Raw genomic sequence first — 14386 nt, 5'->3', positions numbered from 1 at the left:
GTGCCTGACTCGTGAAAAGCCTCAGAGCTGTGGGCTAGAGGAGACACTAAGTTATAAGTTCCCCGCAAAGAGTTAACAACTTTCTGCTCAAACTGCACTGGCCGCCTAAAGACCATTAACCATGTTCATGGCTGTGTGAGTGCATGTGTGTGAGGTTTGGGTGGCTGTGAGTGTGCATGCATGTGTGAGTGTATCCTGAGGCCCTGACTGAGGGATACAGGGGCCTTTCAGGTTCTACAATACAAAGCACACAGCTCGGCCGTCCAAGGTTTCATTGGGGATTGTTGGACAAATGCACCTAGGCATCCAGACAGGAGTTGTTCCAGAGCTGGTAATGGTTCATCCACGGGATAGTGTATACTAAAAAGTCACAAATGAAACTCTGTGGAAGGAGAAAAAAAACAATCAGCTTTCAGGGAAATATTTTTTGAAGGCAACAAAAAGTTTCTGCCCTGCCCCGCCTGCCCTGCCTGAGGAGCCTGGACCAGGCACTGAGGCTGAGGCCCGACACATGGTCGAGCCCAGGGAACAGATGCTGGGGGCAAGGGGGGTGGCCAGGCCGGCACAGGAATGTCACCCGGGGCTCCTCCGCCTAGTCCTCCTGCACCTGCCGGGCACTGGGAGAGACCCTTGGGCCTACCAGCTTGCAGGAGTGGTGCCAGGAGGGAGCAGGAGGAGGAGGTTGGGAGACAAGGTGACTGGATAATGCACTGGGGGTGCAGACGAAGGCAGAACAAGGTCCCCGAGGAAGGTAAAGCCACCTCCACCTGAGGGCCAGGGAGTGGGCCAGGCAGGCGAGGGGTCCGGTGGCCTGGTGGCCCGGGACCAAGGCTGTGCCAGCGAGGGGTGGGGAGACACCCAATCAGAGGGCTTCCCTACCCCCTCTCCCCGCTCCCCCCGGGCACCACCAGTGGCATCAGGCAGCCCTGGGGCTACATAAATCCTCCTTTCTCCATCCCAGCCACACAGCTGCCAGAGCTTCCGACATCCTGTCGTGTTTGCTTGTGAAACGTTTATCCCCCCCTTGATTGCAGCCCCTTCTCAGACCGCTGCCAGCACATACCTTCTGCAGCTTCTTCTTGCTCTGAACGGGGCATGAAAGTCTGTTCGTGTTGTTCCTCTTGCACTTGGTCCGGCTAATCTTCACGGTGACCAGGTACTCCACGCCCGTCGTCAGCTACCAAGAAGCAAAAGCTGTTAGTTTTGACTCCAAGCATTGCTGATGCTCTCCAGGAGGAGCCGGGACAGAAAGTGAAGAGCCGCAGGAGCCTCTGTCCCCGTTCCCAGAGCTCAGCCACCTCCTCTCCCGACTGGAGGATACCCAGTGGCCCCCAGTCAGTGCAGTGTGTGCAGAGCCCGGTCACTGCTCTGTACCAGCTACACTGCTGTAGCCACAGGTGGCTTCTCACCTGTCTCCCTCGCATCCTTGGGACCAGGGAGGCCACTTGGCTGCAGCCCCATCGTACCCCCTGATCTGTGCAACGGTCCTCAGAACGCATGGATCAAGCCGCATCTGGTTCCGCCTTGTCCCAAAGTCAGTGGTCAAACCAGTGAGAAGGCTGAGCATTCTCTAGGGTGGCCCCCGGGAGGACAGCCCCCCAGAAAGCCTCAGGGCAGAGCAGCAGGGGAAGGGACCTGGGGCAGGACCACTGCCCCAGTCCCGGCATCCACTGGAAGGACCTCAGGATGCAGGGCTCCTGGCTCTTCATCAAAGGACGACTCCATTGAGCTTGCAGAGCTGGTGCCAAGAGGCTTCACATGGACCCTCAGCACACCCAGCACGTGAGAAGAAACTAAAACACTGGCCACAAAGTTAACTAACATTTCAGTGTGCACCGTGTTTTCTTATTCATTGCTGAACTGGTTTGTTCAATAATAACAGGAATAATCGTGATGATACAATGTTTTCACAGATGCAGTTTCACTCTTATCCTGCCCATTTTGCAGGTCAGGAAATTGAGGCCTGGAGAGTACGGATGGCACTGGACCAAGACCCCACAATTAGGGGGAGCTGGGCATCAGACCCAGAAGGGGGACCGGTCGCCCAGCAGAGACGGCCGCTGCGTCCCCTCCCTACCTTCCGTGAGGTACACGGACGCAGTCACACAGCAGCACGTGCGGGACTGCCCAGGGGCCTGGGCCCGGGTCACCCGGCTGCCCAGGGGCACACCGCTCTGTCCACAAATCCGGCTGAATGACATCAAAAGATTGCTTGTAAATAATGATCTCAGTTAACTGTTAGTGATAAAGGACCACCTCCACACAAGTAGCCTCCTGGGGTTCCAGCTTCACCCCAGAGACTAATGGGGGAGAAAAGGCCCACTTGGGCAGAATTTGGTGGATGGCCGCCACCTTGTGGCCATGTCACCTCAGTGTCCTGGGCCGCGTGTGCCGCCGTCTCGCAGCAGGAGTGCGTGATGACTCAGGCGGACAGGCTGCTGTGCACGGCCGGTGAGGCCCTCAGGGTCAGGCTAGCACTGCTCGCCCGCCCTGCCCCACCCTTGCTGGCTTCTCTGTTCCCACCGCCCTTCTCTCTGGCCAGAGCTCTTTCCTCCTAGTCAGTTGTTTTTCCCAAATCCAGTTAATTGAACAAAGGGGCATCATTGCCTCTGCCCTAGCTCATACAGTTTACTATCTAACCTGGAGGGTAGGTTAGACCAACAAACGTGGTTTTTAAATGTCTTTTCTTTCCTCTATTATCCTTCAATTGCTGAGCTTCAGAGAAACTTCACATGTAAAACAAAACGAGAGAAGATGTGTAGTTCCAGGTTCCTACAGAACACAGCTAGAGGCCCTCTGGGTCATTCCGGGTTTTGGAAGGACACAGCTAGAACATTCAGACTCAGATTTTACAACCCTGGACAGGGGAAAACGATTGTTGACAGAGCAATAGTGCAAGAGCAATAGTTCTCTTGACAGAGGACACATATTTTGCCAAACGAGAGGAATAATAAAGGAAACAAAACCATCCTCGTTTGCCACCCCTCTGGCAAATTTCTGAATGAAAGCAATTCTTCCCCCAAAAGAGCAGCTGAGAAGCTCCAGGAACAACTCTAAACAAAAGAAAGTAACCTCGGTGCCCAAGCGGTTCCGGGTCCGAGCAGCCCTATGGTGCCCGCTGGTGGGAAGCGCCCCCTGGTCCCCTCTGCAGGGAGACATACCTGTGCCCACCAGGCCCCACCCCCGCGCTCTCACCTGCACCTGACTGCGGAGCAGCTTGTCCATGCGGAACAGGTAGGAGTCATTGCTGTTGTTATTGTAGGTCTCCATGAAGAAGTTGAGGGTGGAGTTCACGTTCTTCAGGCTCATGGACTCCTGGAAGCCATTCCACTGTTGAAACTGACCCAGCCTGGCTGCCAGGGCCAGGGCTGCCAGCAGCAGCAGAGGGTTCCCGCAGCGTCCAGCTCCCATCTCCGCGGCCTCAGGAGCCTCCTTTCCACGGGACCTTCCAGGTAGAAAGATGCCAACCTCGTCCACTCACCCGCTCTCTCCGCAGCCCTCGCCAACGCAGGCTTCCCCAGGAGACGCCTGCCTGCGGTGAAACAGAGACTGAGGCCCCAGTCCCTTCCCTCCAGGGCCTGCCTGGGACTTGACCGGAGGACCTGCCAGGGAAGCCTCCCTGCACAGCTGCCCAACCCACCATCCGCTCGTTCACCTTTCTCACCCCTTGCATTCTTCGGGGATTGAGGCAAGTGTGATTTCTAAACACACACCAAGGTGGGCAAGACCCTCTCACTACCTTCACACCCAGTGAGGAAGAAAGCCCCCGGAACAGACCCCACAGGAAAGAAGGGCTGGTGTATCAGACAGAGAAGGGCCATTTGTGGGGCTCGGGGAAGACCATGGAGAAGGTAATGTTTAAACTGAGATTCAAGGAATCAGGAACACAGAACAGGGTACATTCCATTCACCTACAGTGGGTTCCAGCTGTCCAGCCCAGCATCCACTATTCCGTGCTTCCTCTAGACACTGGTTCTCTGCCACCACTTACCACGGAGTTTGGCTTGCTGGACCCCACTCTACCTGCAGGCCTCAGCGCCAGCTCTTACCATCTTGGTGTGACCCCAGCGGAGCTTTGTGAGGTAACCCCAGCCTTTCTGTGAGGGAGGAATGAGCTGTGGGCCTTATTCAGAAGTTAATCCTGCAGACCCCTGAAGGTTAGGAGTTGCCGTGCAGGGAAGGCAAATTTCCTCTCCGCTCTTTGGGTCTCTGGTTGGGCCTAAGAATTAAACTGAAAGAAGGCAGATGAATAGGAGACAAGTATACAAACTTTATTGACTTTTACATGTAGCTGGGAGCCTTCACAAGAGACTGAAGACCCAGAGAAGGGACCAGAGCAAGGAACTTTCATACCTTGTAGACAAAGGTGGGCTCCTGAATGCTGTTCTGTCCAGAAAAAGACCATTAGGAGGACAACTGATGAGATGTGGATAAAGTCTGTAGAGTAATAGCATAATACTATTGACACAAATAATCAATAACCAATCTATACCAGGAATAGAAAAGAGCTTTATTTGAGCCAAACTGAGGACATTAGCCAGGGACACAACCTCTCAGATAACACTGAGGAACTGCTTCAAAGAAACATGGTTTTCAGCACAGTTTTATTACCTTTTCAGAACAAAGAACATCAAGCAAGTCAGGGATACATTCCTCCAAGGTTTCAAAAAAAAGTGGATCAGACGTACACAGAGTCAGTACAGAAGGGAGTCTTATCATCAAAGGAGTCCCAGTATCGGCTTCCCTGAAAGGGAGGCATTTAGCTCTGTCTTCAGACATTCTTTACTTCTGGACAGCACACCCTTTTCTTTAATGATTAAAGCAGATGCGCAGTGTATGTTTGATGGACCACAAACAGGCTGTTTTAATCAGCAGAAAATTCAAGTCAACTCAGGTACACGCCAGAATGACTACCTCCTATCTCAATATGTGAACATTTCTTCCATTAGTAAGAAGGTTAACTCCCGGGATTCCACTCTTGTACTGGAGTTGCGTAGGATGTCAGCATGCAGGGAAGCGGGGTACAGGGTATTTGAGAACACTACGCTATTCTTGTAACCTTTTTGTAAGTCTGAAATTATTTCAAAATAAAGGTTAAAATGTTCACATATAAATAAATAGGCCCAATCCACAAATGGGCGGAAGACCTAAATAGACATTTCTCCAAAGAAGACATACAGATGGCCAACAAACACATGGAAAGATGCTCAACGTCACTCATCATCAGAGAAATGCAAGTCAAAGCCACAATGAGGTATCACCTCGCACCGATCAGAATGGCCATCATCACAAAATCTGGAAACAACAAATGTTGGAGAGGGTGTGGAAAAACGGGAACTCTCCTGCACTGTTGGTGGGAATGTAAGTTGGTACAGCCACTATGGAAAACAATTTGGAGGTTCCTTAAAAAACTACAAATAGAACTACCATATGATCCAGTAATCCCACTCCTGGGCATATACCCAAAGAAAACCATAATCCCAAAAGAAACATGTACCATAATGTTTATTGCAGCACTATTTACAATAGCCAGGATATGGAAACAACCTAAATGCCCATCAACAAATGAATGGATAAAGAAGATGTGGCATATATATATACAATGGAATATTACTCAGCTATAAAAAGGGATGAGATGGAGCTATATGTCATGAGGTGGATAGACCTAGAATCTGTCATACAGAGTGAAGTAAGTCAGAAAGAGAAAGACAAATATTGTATGCTAACTCACATATGCGGAATCTAAAAATGGTACTGATGAACTCAGTGACAAGACAAGAACAAGGACGCAGATGCAGAGAATGGACTGGAGAACTCGAGGTATGGGGGGGCGGGGGGTGAAGGGGAAGCTGAGACGAAGCGAGAGAGTAGCACAGACATATATATACTACCAACTGTAAAATAGATAGCCAGTGGGAAGTTGTTGTATAACAAAGGGAGTTCAACTCAAGGATGGAAGATGCCTTAGAGGACTGGGACAGGGAGGATGGGGGGGACTCGAGGGAAGGTGGAGGGGGAGTCGAAGGAGGGAGGGAATACGGGAATATGTGTATAAAAACAGATGATTTAACTTGGTGTACCCCCAAAAAAATAATAAATTTAAAAAATAAATGAATAAAAATTAAAAATATAGGCACTAACTAAAAAAATAAATAAATAAATAAATAAATAAATAGGGTCTTGGTTTTTGAGAAGCAGCACGATATTGGGGGTGGGGGGCTGTGCAGCTGCAGCCTGCCTCTCCGGGGTTCTTTGCTAGGCTCTAGGAGAGTTGGTTCATCTCCCCAGGCTCAGTTTCTTCATCTGTAAGATGAGAACAGGGAAAACGACTGATCTCCGATTGAAGTGGAGACCATCAACGCAGGCGAGGAATCTGTTCCCAGACAGGCAAGAACACCCTCCACGTAATTCTGCGATGACTCTGAACCACACGCCGAGGCCCATGGCCTGTCAGACCCCAAGTGTCCTGGAACTCAGACCACCGTCCAGCGTGAAAGTCCTGCTAGGACCTGTCATGGCATCCTCCCTGTCCCCATGGCCTCTTGGGGACGTGTCCAGCTGGGGGAGGTGGCAGCTTTGGCACACGTGAGCTCGGGCGGCAGGAGTGCCATCATGAAACAGGTACAGAAGGATTGCGAGTGACGTGTGAGAGTGCTCGGGCCTGGACCAGCTCAGCTCGCTGCAGATGTCTGGGTGGACAGCCAACCCTGGATGTGCCGTCAGACTATGGACCTGAGGAGGTGGACAGTGACATCCATGTTAGAAAACCCGTGAACATGGGGCTACATACACACCAAATAGATCTGCTTAATAAACGTGGGCCTTGAGCTTTTCTCAAATTAAGAGAAAATGGGATTCTGGTGATTTCCATGGAATGAGAGGAAAATATAGACCCTGGTTATGTCCAAAGAATAAAACTAAAAGAAGTGTAGTCATGTCACTCCTAGAGTTCTTGGGCTTGTGGCAGTGTCACTCCAATTCATGCCTCCATCTTCGCACGGCCTCCCCTGCGTCCCTCAGTCTCAAATCTCTCTCTTCTTCCTCTTATAAGAACATCAGTCTTATATAATCTCATCTTAACATCCTTCACTTCATTAGATCTGTAAAGACTCCGTATCCAAGTAAGTTCCCATTCACAGGCACTAGGGATAAGGATTTGGCTCCATATTTGGGGGAACACAGTTCAACCCACTGAAATGCCCAGGAAATAAGAGGAAAATTGGGAGCACAGGGCCATGTGTATTCATTTCTGTGGCTACTGTAACACAGTGCCACCAACTTGATGGCTTAAAACTACAGAAATGTATTTTCTTGCGGTTCTGGAGGCCAGAAGTCTGAAGTCATTTTCACTGGACCAAAATCAAGGTGCTGGCAGGGTGGGGGCTGTCCTCCCCCAGAGGCTCCAGGGGAGAATCTGTTCCTTGGCTCTTCCAGCCTGTGGGTGCTGCCGGCATCCTTGACTCGTGGCCTCATCCCGCAAGTCTCTGCCTCCATGGTCACGTGGCCTCCCTGCTTCTGTCTGCCCACCTCTTATGAGGACATAGGGGCGGCACTTAGGGCCTGGCTAGAAAATCCAGGATATCTGCCCACCTCAAGATCTGGAACTTAATCACTTCTGCAAAGTCCCTTCTTTACTTTTTTTTTTTTTTTTTTTAAAGTGGCCACACCACCTGGCATGTGGGATTTTAGTTTCCTGACCAGGGATCGAACCTGAGCCCCCTGCATTGGAAAGTGGAGTCTTAACCACTGGACCACCTGGGAAGTCCCAGTCCTTTACTTTTTAAGATCACATTCACAGGTTCCCAGGGTTAGGATGTGACTATCTTGTGGAGGGGAGTTATTTAGCCTATCACGCCATAATTAGAGGAACATGGAAGGCAGATTATGTCCATAGAACAAGGAGAGGACAGGGGCCCTGGTCACTTCCTGGGAAAGGGAGAAGGAGAATGAACACATCTAAGGAAACAGGAGGAAATAGGAGTCCCCATCATAAGGGAAAAACAGGAGTCCTGGTCATGTCTGTGGAATGAGGAAAAAGCAGGGTTGCAGTTCTACCTGGGAGTAAGGCTGCAGGTCATCATCTAAGGGGAAAATGGCATCCTGGTCCCATCCATGGAAGGTGAGGAACAGGGGCCGGATGCCATCTACAGGGCAAGATGAATCAGGCAGCAGTGGTCCATCCGTGAATCAGAGGGAAAATACAGAGGACAGATTGTTTCCATAGTTGAGGGGGAAATTGGGAACTTGGTCATGTCCATATGATAAGTAGAGGATAGAGAGTGGTCACGTCCACAGTAGAAGCGGAAGCAGAGGCTTGGTTAAGATCACAGAATAAGGAAAAATAGCTGGAACACACTGCGGGGAAAGGCAACAACTTAATGTCTGTAAAATAAGGGGAACCTGGGGGCATGTCACGTCCATGAAATACAGTGGAAATAGGGGCCTCTGTCCATAAATTAGGAGAAAAATATTGAGCCCAATAAAATCCATAGAAAGGGAAAGTATGAGGCCTGATTGCTTTGTGGAGTCACGGGACAGTGGAGGCTTTGGTGTCAGGCAGTGAGAAGAAAAGAGAAGAAATGGTCATGTCTGGGGCCTGGGCGAGTCCATGAAGTCAGAGGAAGGGCCCTGATCACGTCCATTGACAGGGCTAACATGGAGCCTGGGCGTGCCCATGGGATTGGGAAAAAGAGGGTCTCCAGACGTTTCCACGGAAAAGGGGAAAATCAGTATAAAGGAAAAGTTCAGCTTTCCACCTTTGTAGGAAAAACCCAGTTCTTCCCTACTGTGTCCTTCTGGCCTCTGAGTCTCCTTTACTACTCCCACACCTTCTGACACCTCTGGTTACCAAATATGTGGGGGTTTTCTCCACAACAAGCAACTCTCTGTGACACTGGCTGGGCGTCCTACAATTCAACTCCATTCTGACATCTACCTGGAGACGGCGTCAGACCCCACAGGGTAAGGGCTCAGTCCTGCAAAACCCACCCCCCCACTTCTAGAATAATCGCAAGTCCAGGTCATCACCTGTGCTTCTGACTGACCTGCTGTAGATTGGAGGTCCCCACAACCCTGTCCTTGGGATCAATTTGCTAGAGAGGCTTACAGAACTCAGGGAAGCATTTACTTAGGTTTACCTGTTTATTATAAAAGGGTATGATACGGCTTCCCTGGTGGCGCCGTGGTTAAGAATCCACCTACCAATGCAGGGGACACAGGTTCGGGCCCTGGGCAGGGAAGATTCCACATGCCGTGGAACAACTAAGCCCATGTGCCACTACTACTGAGCCCACGCACTGCAACTACTGAAACCCGTGCACCTAGAGTCCATGCTCTGCAACAAGAGAAGCTACCACAATGAAAAGCCTGCCCACCGCAATGAAGAGTAGCCCCTGCTCTCCACAACTAGAGAAAACCCGTGTGCAGCAACAAACACACAACACAGCCATAAATAAATAAATAATAAAATAAATCTTAAAAAAGAAGTCTAAGTAGTACTAACACAACAAAAATAACAATAAATATTTTTTAAAAAACGGTGTGATAAAGGGTACGGACAACCATCCAGATGCAAGGGCTGTGCAGGGCAGGTGTGTGTGTAGCGGGCGTGGCGGGGAGCTTCTAGGCCCCGCCCAGGCACCACTCTCCCAGCACCACCACATGTGTGCCAACCCTGACAGCCTCTGAACCACATCCTTCGGGGACTTTATGGCAGATTCACCATGGAGGCATGATCGATGGTAACTCCAATTTCAGCCCTCCTCAAAAGAAAGCAGAGGTAGGGCTAAAAATCCCAAGCTTTCAATCATGGCCTGGTCTTTCTGGTGACCAGCTGCCACCCAGAAGACACCCAGAGTCACATCAATAGAACAGAAGACACTCCTGTCACCCAGAAAGTTACAAGGGTTCCAGGAGCCCTGTGCCAGGGACCGGGGCAGACACAATACATATATTTTCTATTATTTCACAACAGGGAACTTGGTTATGTCCACGAAATTACTAACCTGGAACTAGAGGCCCTGGCTCTGAATCTGCCCCAATCATGTCCACAGAAAAAGGAGAAAATAGAGGACCTGTTTATTTCCATGGAATAATAGGAAAATATGTTGCTTGATTACAGTCATGGGATAAGAGGAAAATAGGGAGCCTGACTATTTCCAAGGAATAGGGGTGCATTCGTTAGTTATGTTCATGAAAAATGAAAAATAGGAACCCAGTTCTTGTCAATAGAAGAAGGGGAAAATAGGGCCTGATTATAGCATGGAACCATAGGAAATACAGGGCCTGCATACATCCACAGAAGAAGGGATGTAAGGGAGGGGATGCAAAGGGGCGTGAGGAAAGTTTGGGGGGTGGATGTGTTCATTGCGTGGACTGTACTGATGATCTCATGGGTGATTCGTATGTCAAAGCTCGTCAAAGTGTGAGTTTAAATATGTGAGTTTACTTTATGTCAATTACACCTCAAAAGAGCAATTTGGATGGACAGATAGATGTATAACCAAAAGTGGGGTCTGGCTGCTTGCCACTCAAAAGGCAATAAAGAGGCCGGGTTGGTGGAAAGGAAAGTTTGTTTTATTTTGGATGCCGGCAGATGACGGGGGGCGGGGGGAGGGCAGACGCCTGTCCAAAGGCCGACTATCCCCCAACCCCCCCCAATCAGGGGGCAAGAGCTTTTATACACAGAGGGAGGGGGCTACATGCAGAACAGCACAGTCAGCTCAGACAGTCATCTTGAAATTGGTCATTGGTGGTCTGACCAGCGTCATCTTGATTGTTTTAGGTACTGTTAATCTTCCGTTCCAGGGTTGGCTTGTTTCCATTTCTTTGAGGCCAGTTCTCAGAATTGTGGCAGCTTATGTCATGGCTACAGCCTGGTCATCATATAGTTAACTTCTTCCACCTGGTGGGGGTTTCAGTATCTACAAGACAGCTCACAGGACATGGCTCAGAATATTATCTATAGACCTTGAGAAGGAACTAAAGGTCCTTGACTATGCTTAATGATTAAGTTATTATTATTTGGTCTCCTTTGACTGTTTTCCTTTGTTTCTGCATTTTCTCTCTTCTCTGATTAAAATTATTCTTTGGCTAAAGTTTTTCCACAGACAAAATGCAGGCTGAGGACATGGCAGGGGTGGGGAGCAAGGACCATAGGGTCCTGCTGTGTTTCAGATGGATGGATGAGTTGGTGGGTGGACAGGTGGACAGAAGGACAGAAGGATAGATAGACGGGTGGATGGAAAGATAAGCAGGTGGATAGACAGGTGGACAAATGGATGAGTGGGTGGCTGGACAGATGGATGGATGGATGGATGAGTGAGGGGGTGGACAGGTGGATGGATGGATAAGATAGGTGGATGAATAGATGGATGGATGGACAGTTGGGTAGATGGGTGGATGGGTGGATGGATGGATGGGTGAAGGATGTGCAAAAATAAGCACAGGGCTTCCTGTGGAACATGCACTTGGCCTGAGGTCCCCCTCCTGCCACCACCCCTTTTCCTGATTGGTACCTGGGGCACTGAGTGGGAAAGGGCTGCCCCTGCATATCCTTGCAGGGGCAAGGATGAGAACAGTGAGGCCTGTACCTTGGCCTCTCCCACCTGCCTGGACCCAGGCTACCTTCTCATCTGCTGCCACACCACCCAGAGGAAGACAATAGTTCGTTCTTAAGAAAGAAGAAGCATCTTTCCCAAGAGTCCAGGAAACCTGACCTCCTGACTAACCAGCTGAACATGGTAGCAGAGCCGCGGCTGCACCAGTCACTGTGTCAGGAGGATGGGATGCATCTTAGATGAGCCGGTGGCTGGCTGTGTGTGGGTCAGCTAGCAGAGGTCCGAGGGGGGCCCTTTGTGAGCTGCACAACTTCCTGGTTTTGCTGTTGCCAACCAGGCTTGGGATTTCTTTATCAGCTGCTTCCGGGGGAGGGGGGAATAGGCAGGAAACGAAACTGCCTTAGCACTCAGCAGAAAGGCTCTGCTTGTGAGGCTGGGGTCTAGACACAAGAGTTTCCTGGCTGTGGCTTTTAACCCACTCCCTGGTCCTACCTTGGCCATTGCTGCAACCCCCCATCCCCCCATGAAGTTCTCAGGCTCCTCCTTAACCTCAGCTCTCTTGGGCCTGCACAGACCACACTGGTCATCATGTTATGCTCTGACTGGATATCTGAAGTGGGGTGCCATTGCTCCCCAAAGTGGGGAGGAACCTGGAGGTCATGTAGCAGATGGGAACCCATGCCCTAGGGTGCCCGGTGTGTTTCAGGACAGGTGTTCCAGGGTGGGTAGTCAGGTAGAGCATCCCCGGCCTGCCCACCCTGGGGTCGGACATCCGTGCCAATCAGTCTGGTCTTACCGTGGAGCCTGGGGTACTGTGAGGGGGGCGGGCCCAGCAGGGGCCAAGAGGGGCAGCCTCGCCACTGTGGTTTGGCCATTGCTTCATCTTCTGAGTCTGTTTCCTGGCCTCTAAAATCAGTATCATAGTAAACACCTTGGAAGACTGTGAAAGTGAAATCATAAAAGGTGCAGAAGTGCCAGCTCGGTGCCTGGGGCAGGGCCTCAGCTGTTTCAATAGGAAGGGGGAGGGGAGGCAGGTGGACTGGCCCTGGGCTCCTGGCCATTGCCTCCCTCCATCCCTCTGCCACTGCTGGCCTAGGCCTGGGACTCTTAGGGACCTGCATCCGCTCCTGAGCCTCTTCTCCTCCCTCTGGGAGAACAAACGAGCCTCTACAAACAGCAGGCTGGCCTCCTCTGGGTTCTTCTCTCCACCATCCTTTTGTTTGATTTTGTTTGTGTTTGTGTTTGTGTTTGATAAGCTCCTCCTTATGCCCTAAATACTCCTGCTCTGGCCTGGCTGTTGACCTGGATGTAACACAGGCAGGAAACCAATCTCTTTGAGGCTGTCAGAAACCCTTCAAAGCGAGCCCAGCAAGGAGCAGCCCCAGGATAGAAGGGTGTCTGCCCAGCAGGCTCCTGGCAGAGGCTGCAGGGGGCATTGCCAGCCGCCAGCGGCAGCCCCGGCCTTTGGGCTGCAGCAGAAGGATGTGGCTGACCCTGGCTGGAGAGGCCCACTGGTCCCCAGGAGCAGGCCGGCAGCAGAGCACCAGCAGTGATAAGGCGGTGCTCCAGATAGCTTGGAGCTGACACGGCCCCAGAAGGCCAAGTGGACGTCTGCTCTTTCCAGACTAAGACACCTGAGAAACAATGGGGCTCAGAAGGTCAGAGAGGTCACAGGGGCTGGATGTTCTGTCTCCACTGGACTTCCATCTGGGGACCGAGGGTGGCGGGTTGGTCACACGTCATTGTCTTTTATCACACTGCCTTTCTGCAAACAGTGTCCATAATCCTGCAGTATTGGCTTACCAGCTCCTAAGCAGGCTACACCACTTCCACAGCCATCAGGCCCCATCCTGAAAGCAAAGAAAAGGCACCCAGGCCCTGCAGGCCACCGGCTGCTGCCTGCTGTCTTTCTGGTTTTCTGTGGACAAACCACCATCCCCCTGAGGCAACGAGCAGCCAAAGCTGGAGAGGACCTAGACTCTGTTGTAACCTCCAGGTCTTCAAGTCCTTTGCCCATATTTTCTATTTGGTTGTTGGTCTCCCATTGATTTGTAGACTTTATCCTCAACAATAATTATTTGGTGGTATATGTGCTGCAAATATCTTTTACTGGGATGTGGTTTTGTCTTTTCGTTTGAGTCATGCTAAGTTGGTGAAAATAAATCTTTAATCTTAATGGAGTGAATGTATCGATTTTTTCTCTTATGGTGTACAGTTTTGATGTCTATTTAGAAAATCAAGGTCATAAAGCTACTTTCCTGTATTTTCACTTGAAACATCTTAAAGTTTTCAAGTTTAGCATTTCACATTTATGTCCATAACCATCAAGATTTTTTTGCAGGGTGTGTTTGCTAATGTTGGTTTAGAATTTTTGTATCCACGTTCCTAAGTGAGACTGGCCCAAAATTGTCCTTTCTCACACTGACCTTTCCTGGTCTGGGTTTTGAGGTTATACCGGCTTCAGACAATGAGCTGGGGAGTGTGTCTGTAAGGGTTTCAGCAGTACACAGGACACACTAGCAATGGGAGGGCTTATTTATGGGGATACCTACAATGCTGCAGGGGCAAGGGAGCCCAGGGCACAGGGACAGTATTTGCTGCAGGATGAGGGGAGCCTCAGCTGCCTGCCTGGTCAGGGGACCAGGGGACAATGCCATGATGTCCCTCACCTTCTGCCCTCCACCTCAGGCTGGGCACCTTTTGGGCCAAACACAATAGGAAGTCAGAGGTCACGGCCCCATTGATGGAGTCCATACAGGTCAGCACTGCAGGTCAGCCAGCATCGCCCAGACGGGTGGTGAGTGGGGCTGAGGGCAACATGATCTGAC

At 50.6% G+C, this 14386-nt stretch overlaps 1 protein-coding gene across 1 annotated transcript; it reads right to left on the bottom strand.

Annotated features, from left to right (window-relative positions):
• Positions 1 to 298: 298 nt before the first annotated feature.
• Positions 299 to 3411, bottom strand: CSTL1 (cystatin like 1). The gene is made up of 3 exons (XM_057704084.1): positions 3196 to 3411; positions 1064 to 1177; positions 299 to 382 (listed from the first exon to the last, which is right to left on the bottom strand). Exons 1-3 carry the CDS (start codon positions 3409 to 3411, stop codon positions 299 to 301), a joined length of 414 nt encoding a protein of 137 aa, XP_057560067.1.
• Between the last annotated feature and the right edge of the window lie 10975 nt (positions 3412 to 14386).

Source organism: Hippopotamus amphibius, chromosome 12 (genome assembly GCF_030028045.1).
Source record: "Hippopotamus amphibius kiboko isolate mHipAmp2 chromosome 12, mHipAmp2.hap2, whole genome shotgun sequence".
NCBI classification, from domain to species: domain Eukaryota; kingdom Metazoa; phylum Chordata; class Mammalia; order Artiodactyla; family Hippopotamidae; genus Hippopotamus; species Hippopotamus amphibius.
The sequence above is the reverse complement of the archived record's forward strand: the minus strand, read 5'-3'. Positions and strand labels throughout refer to the sequence as shown.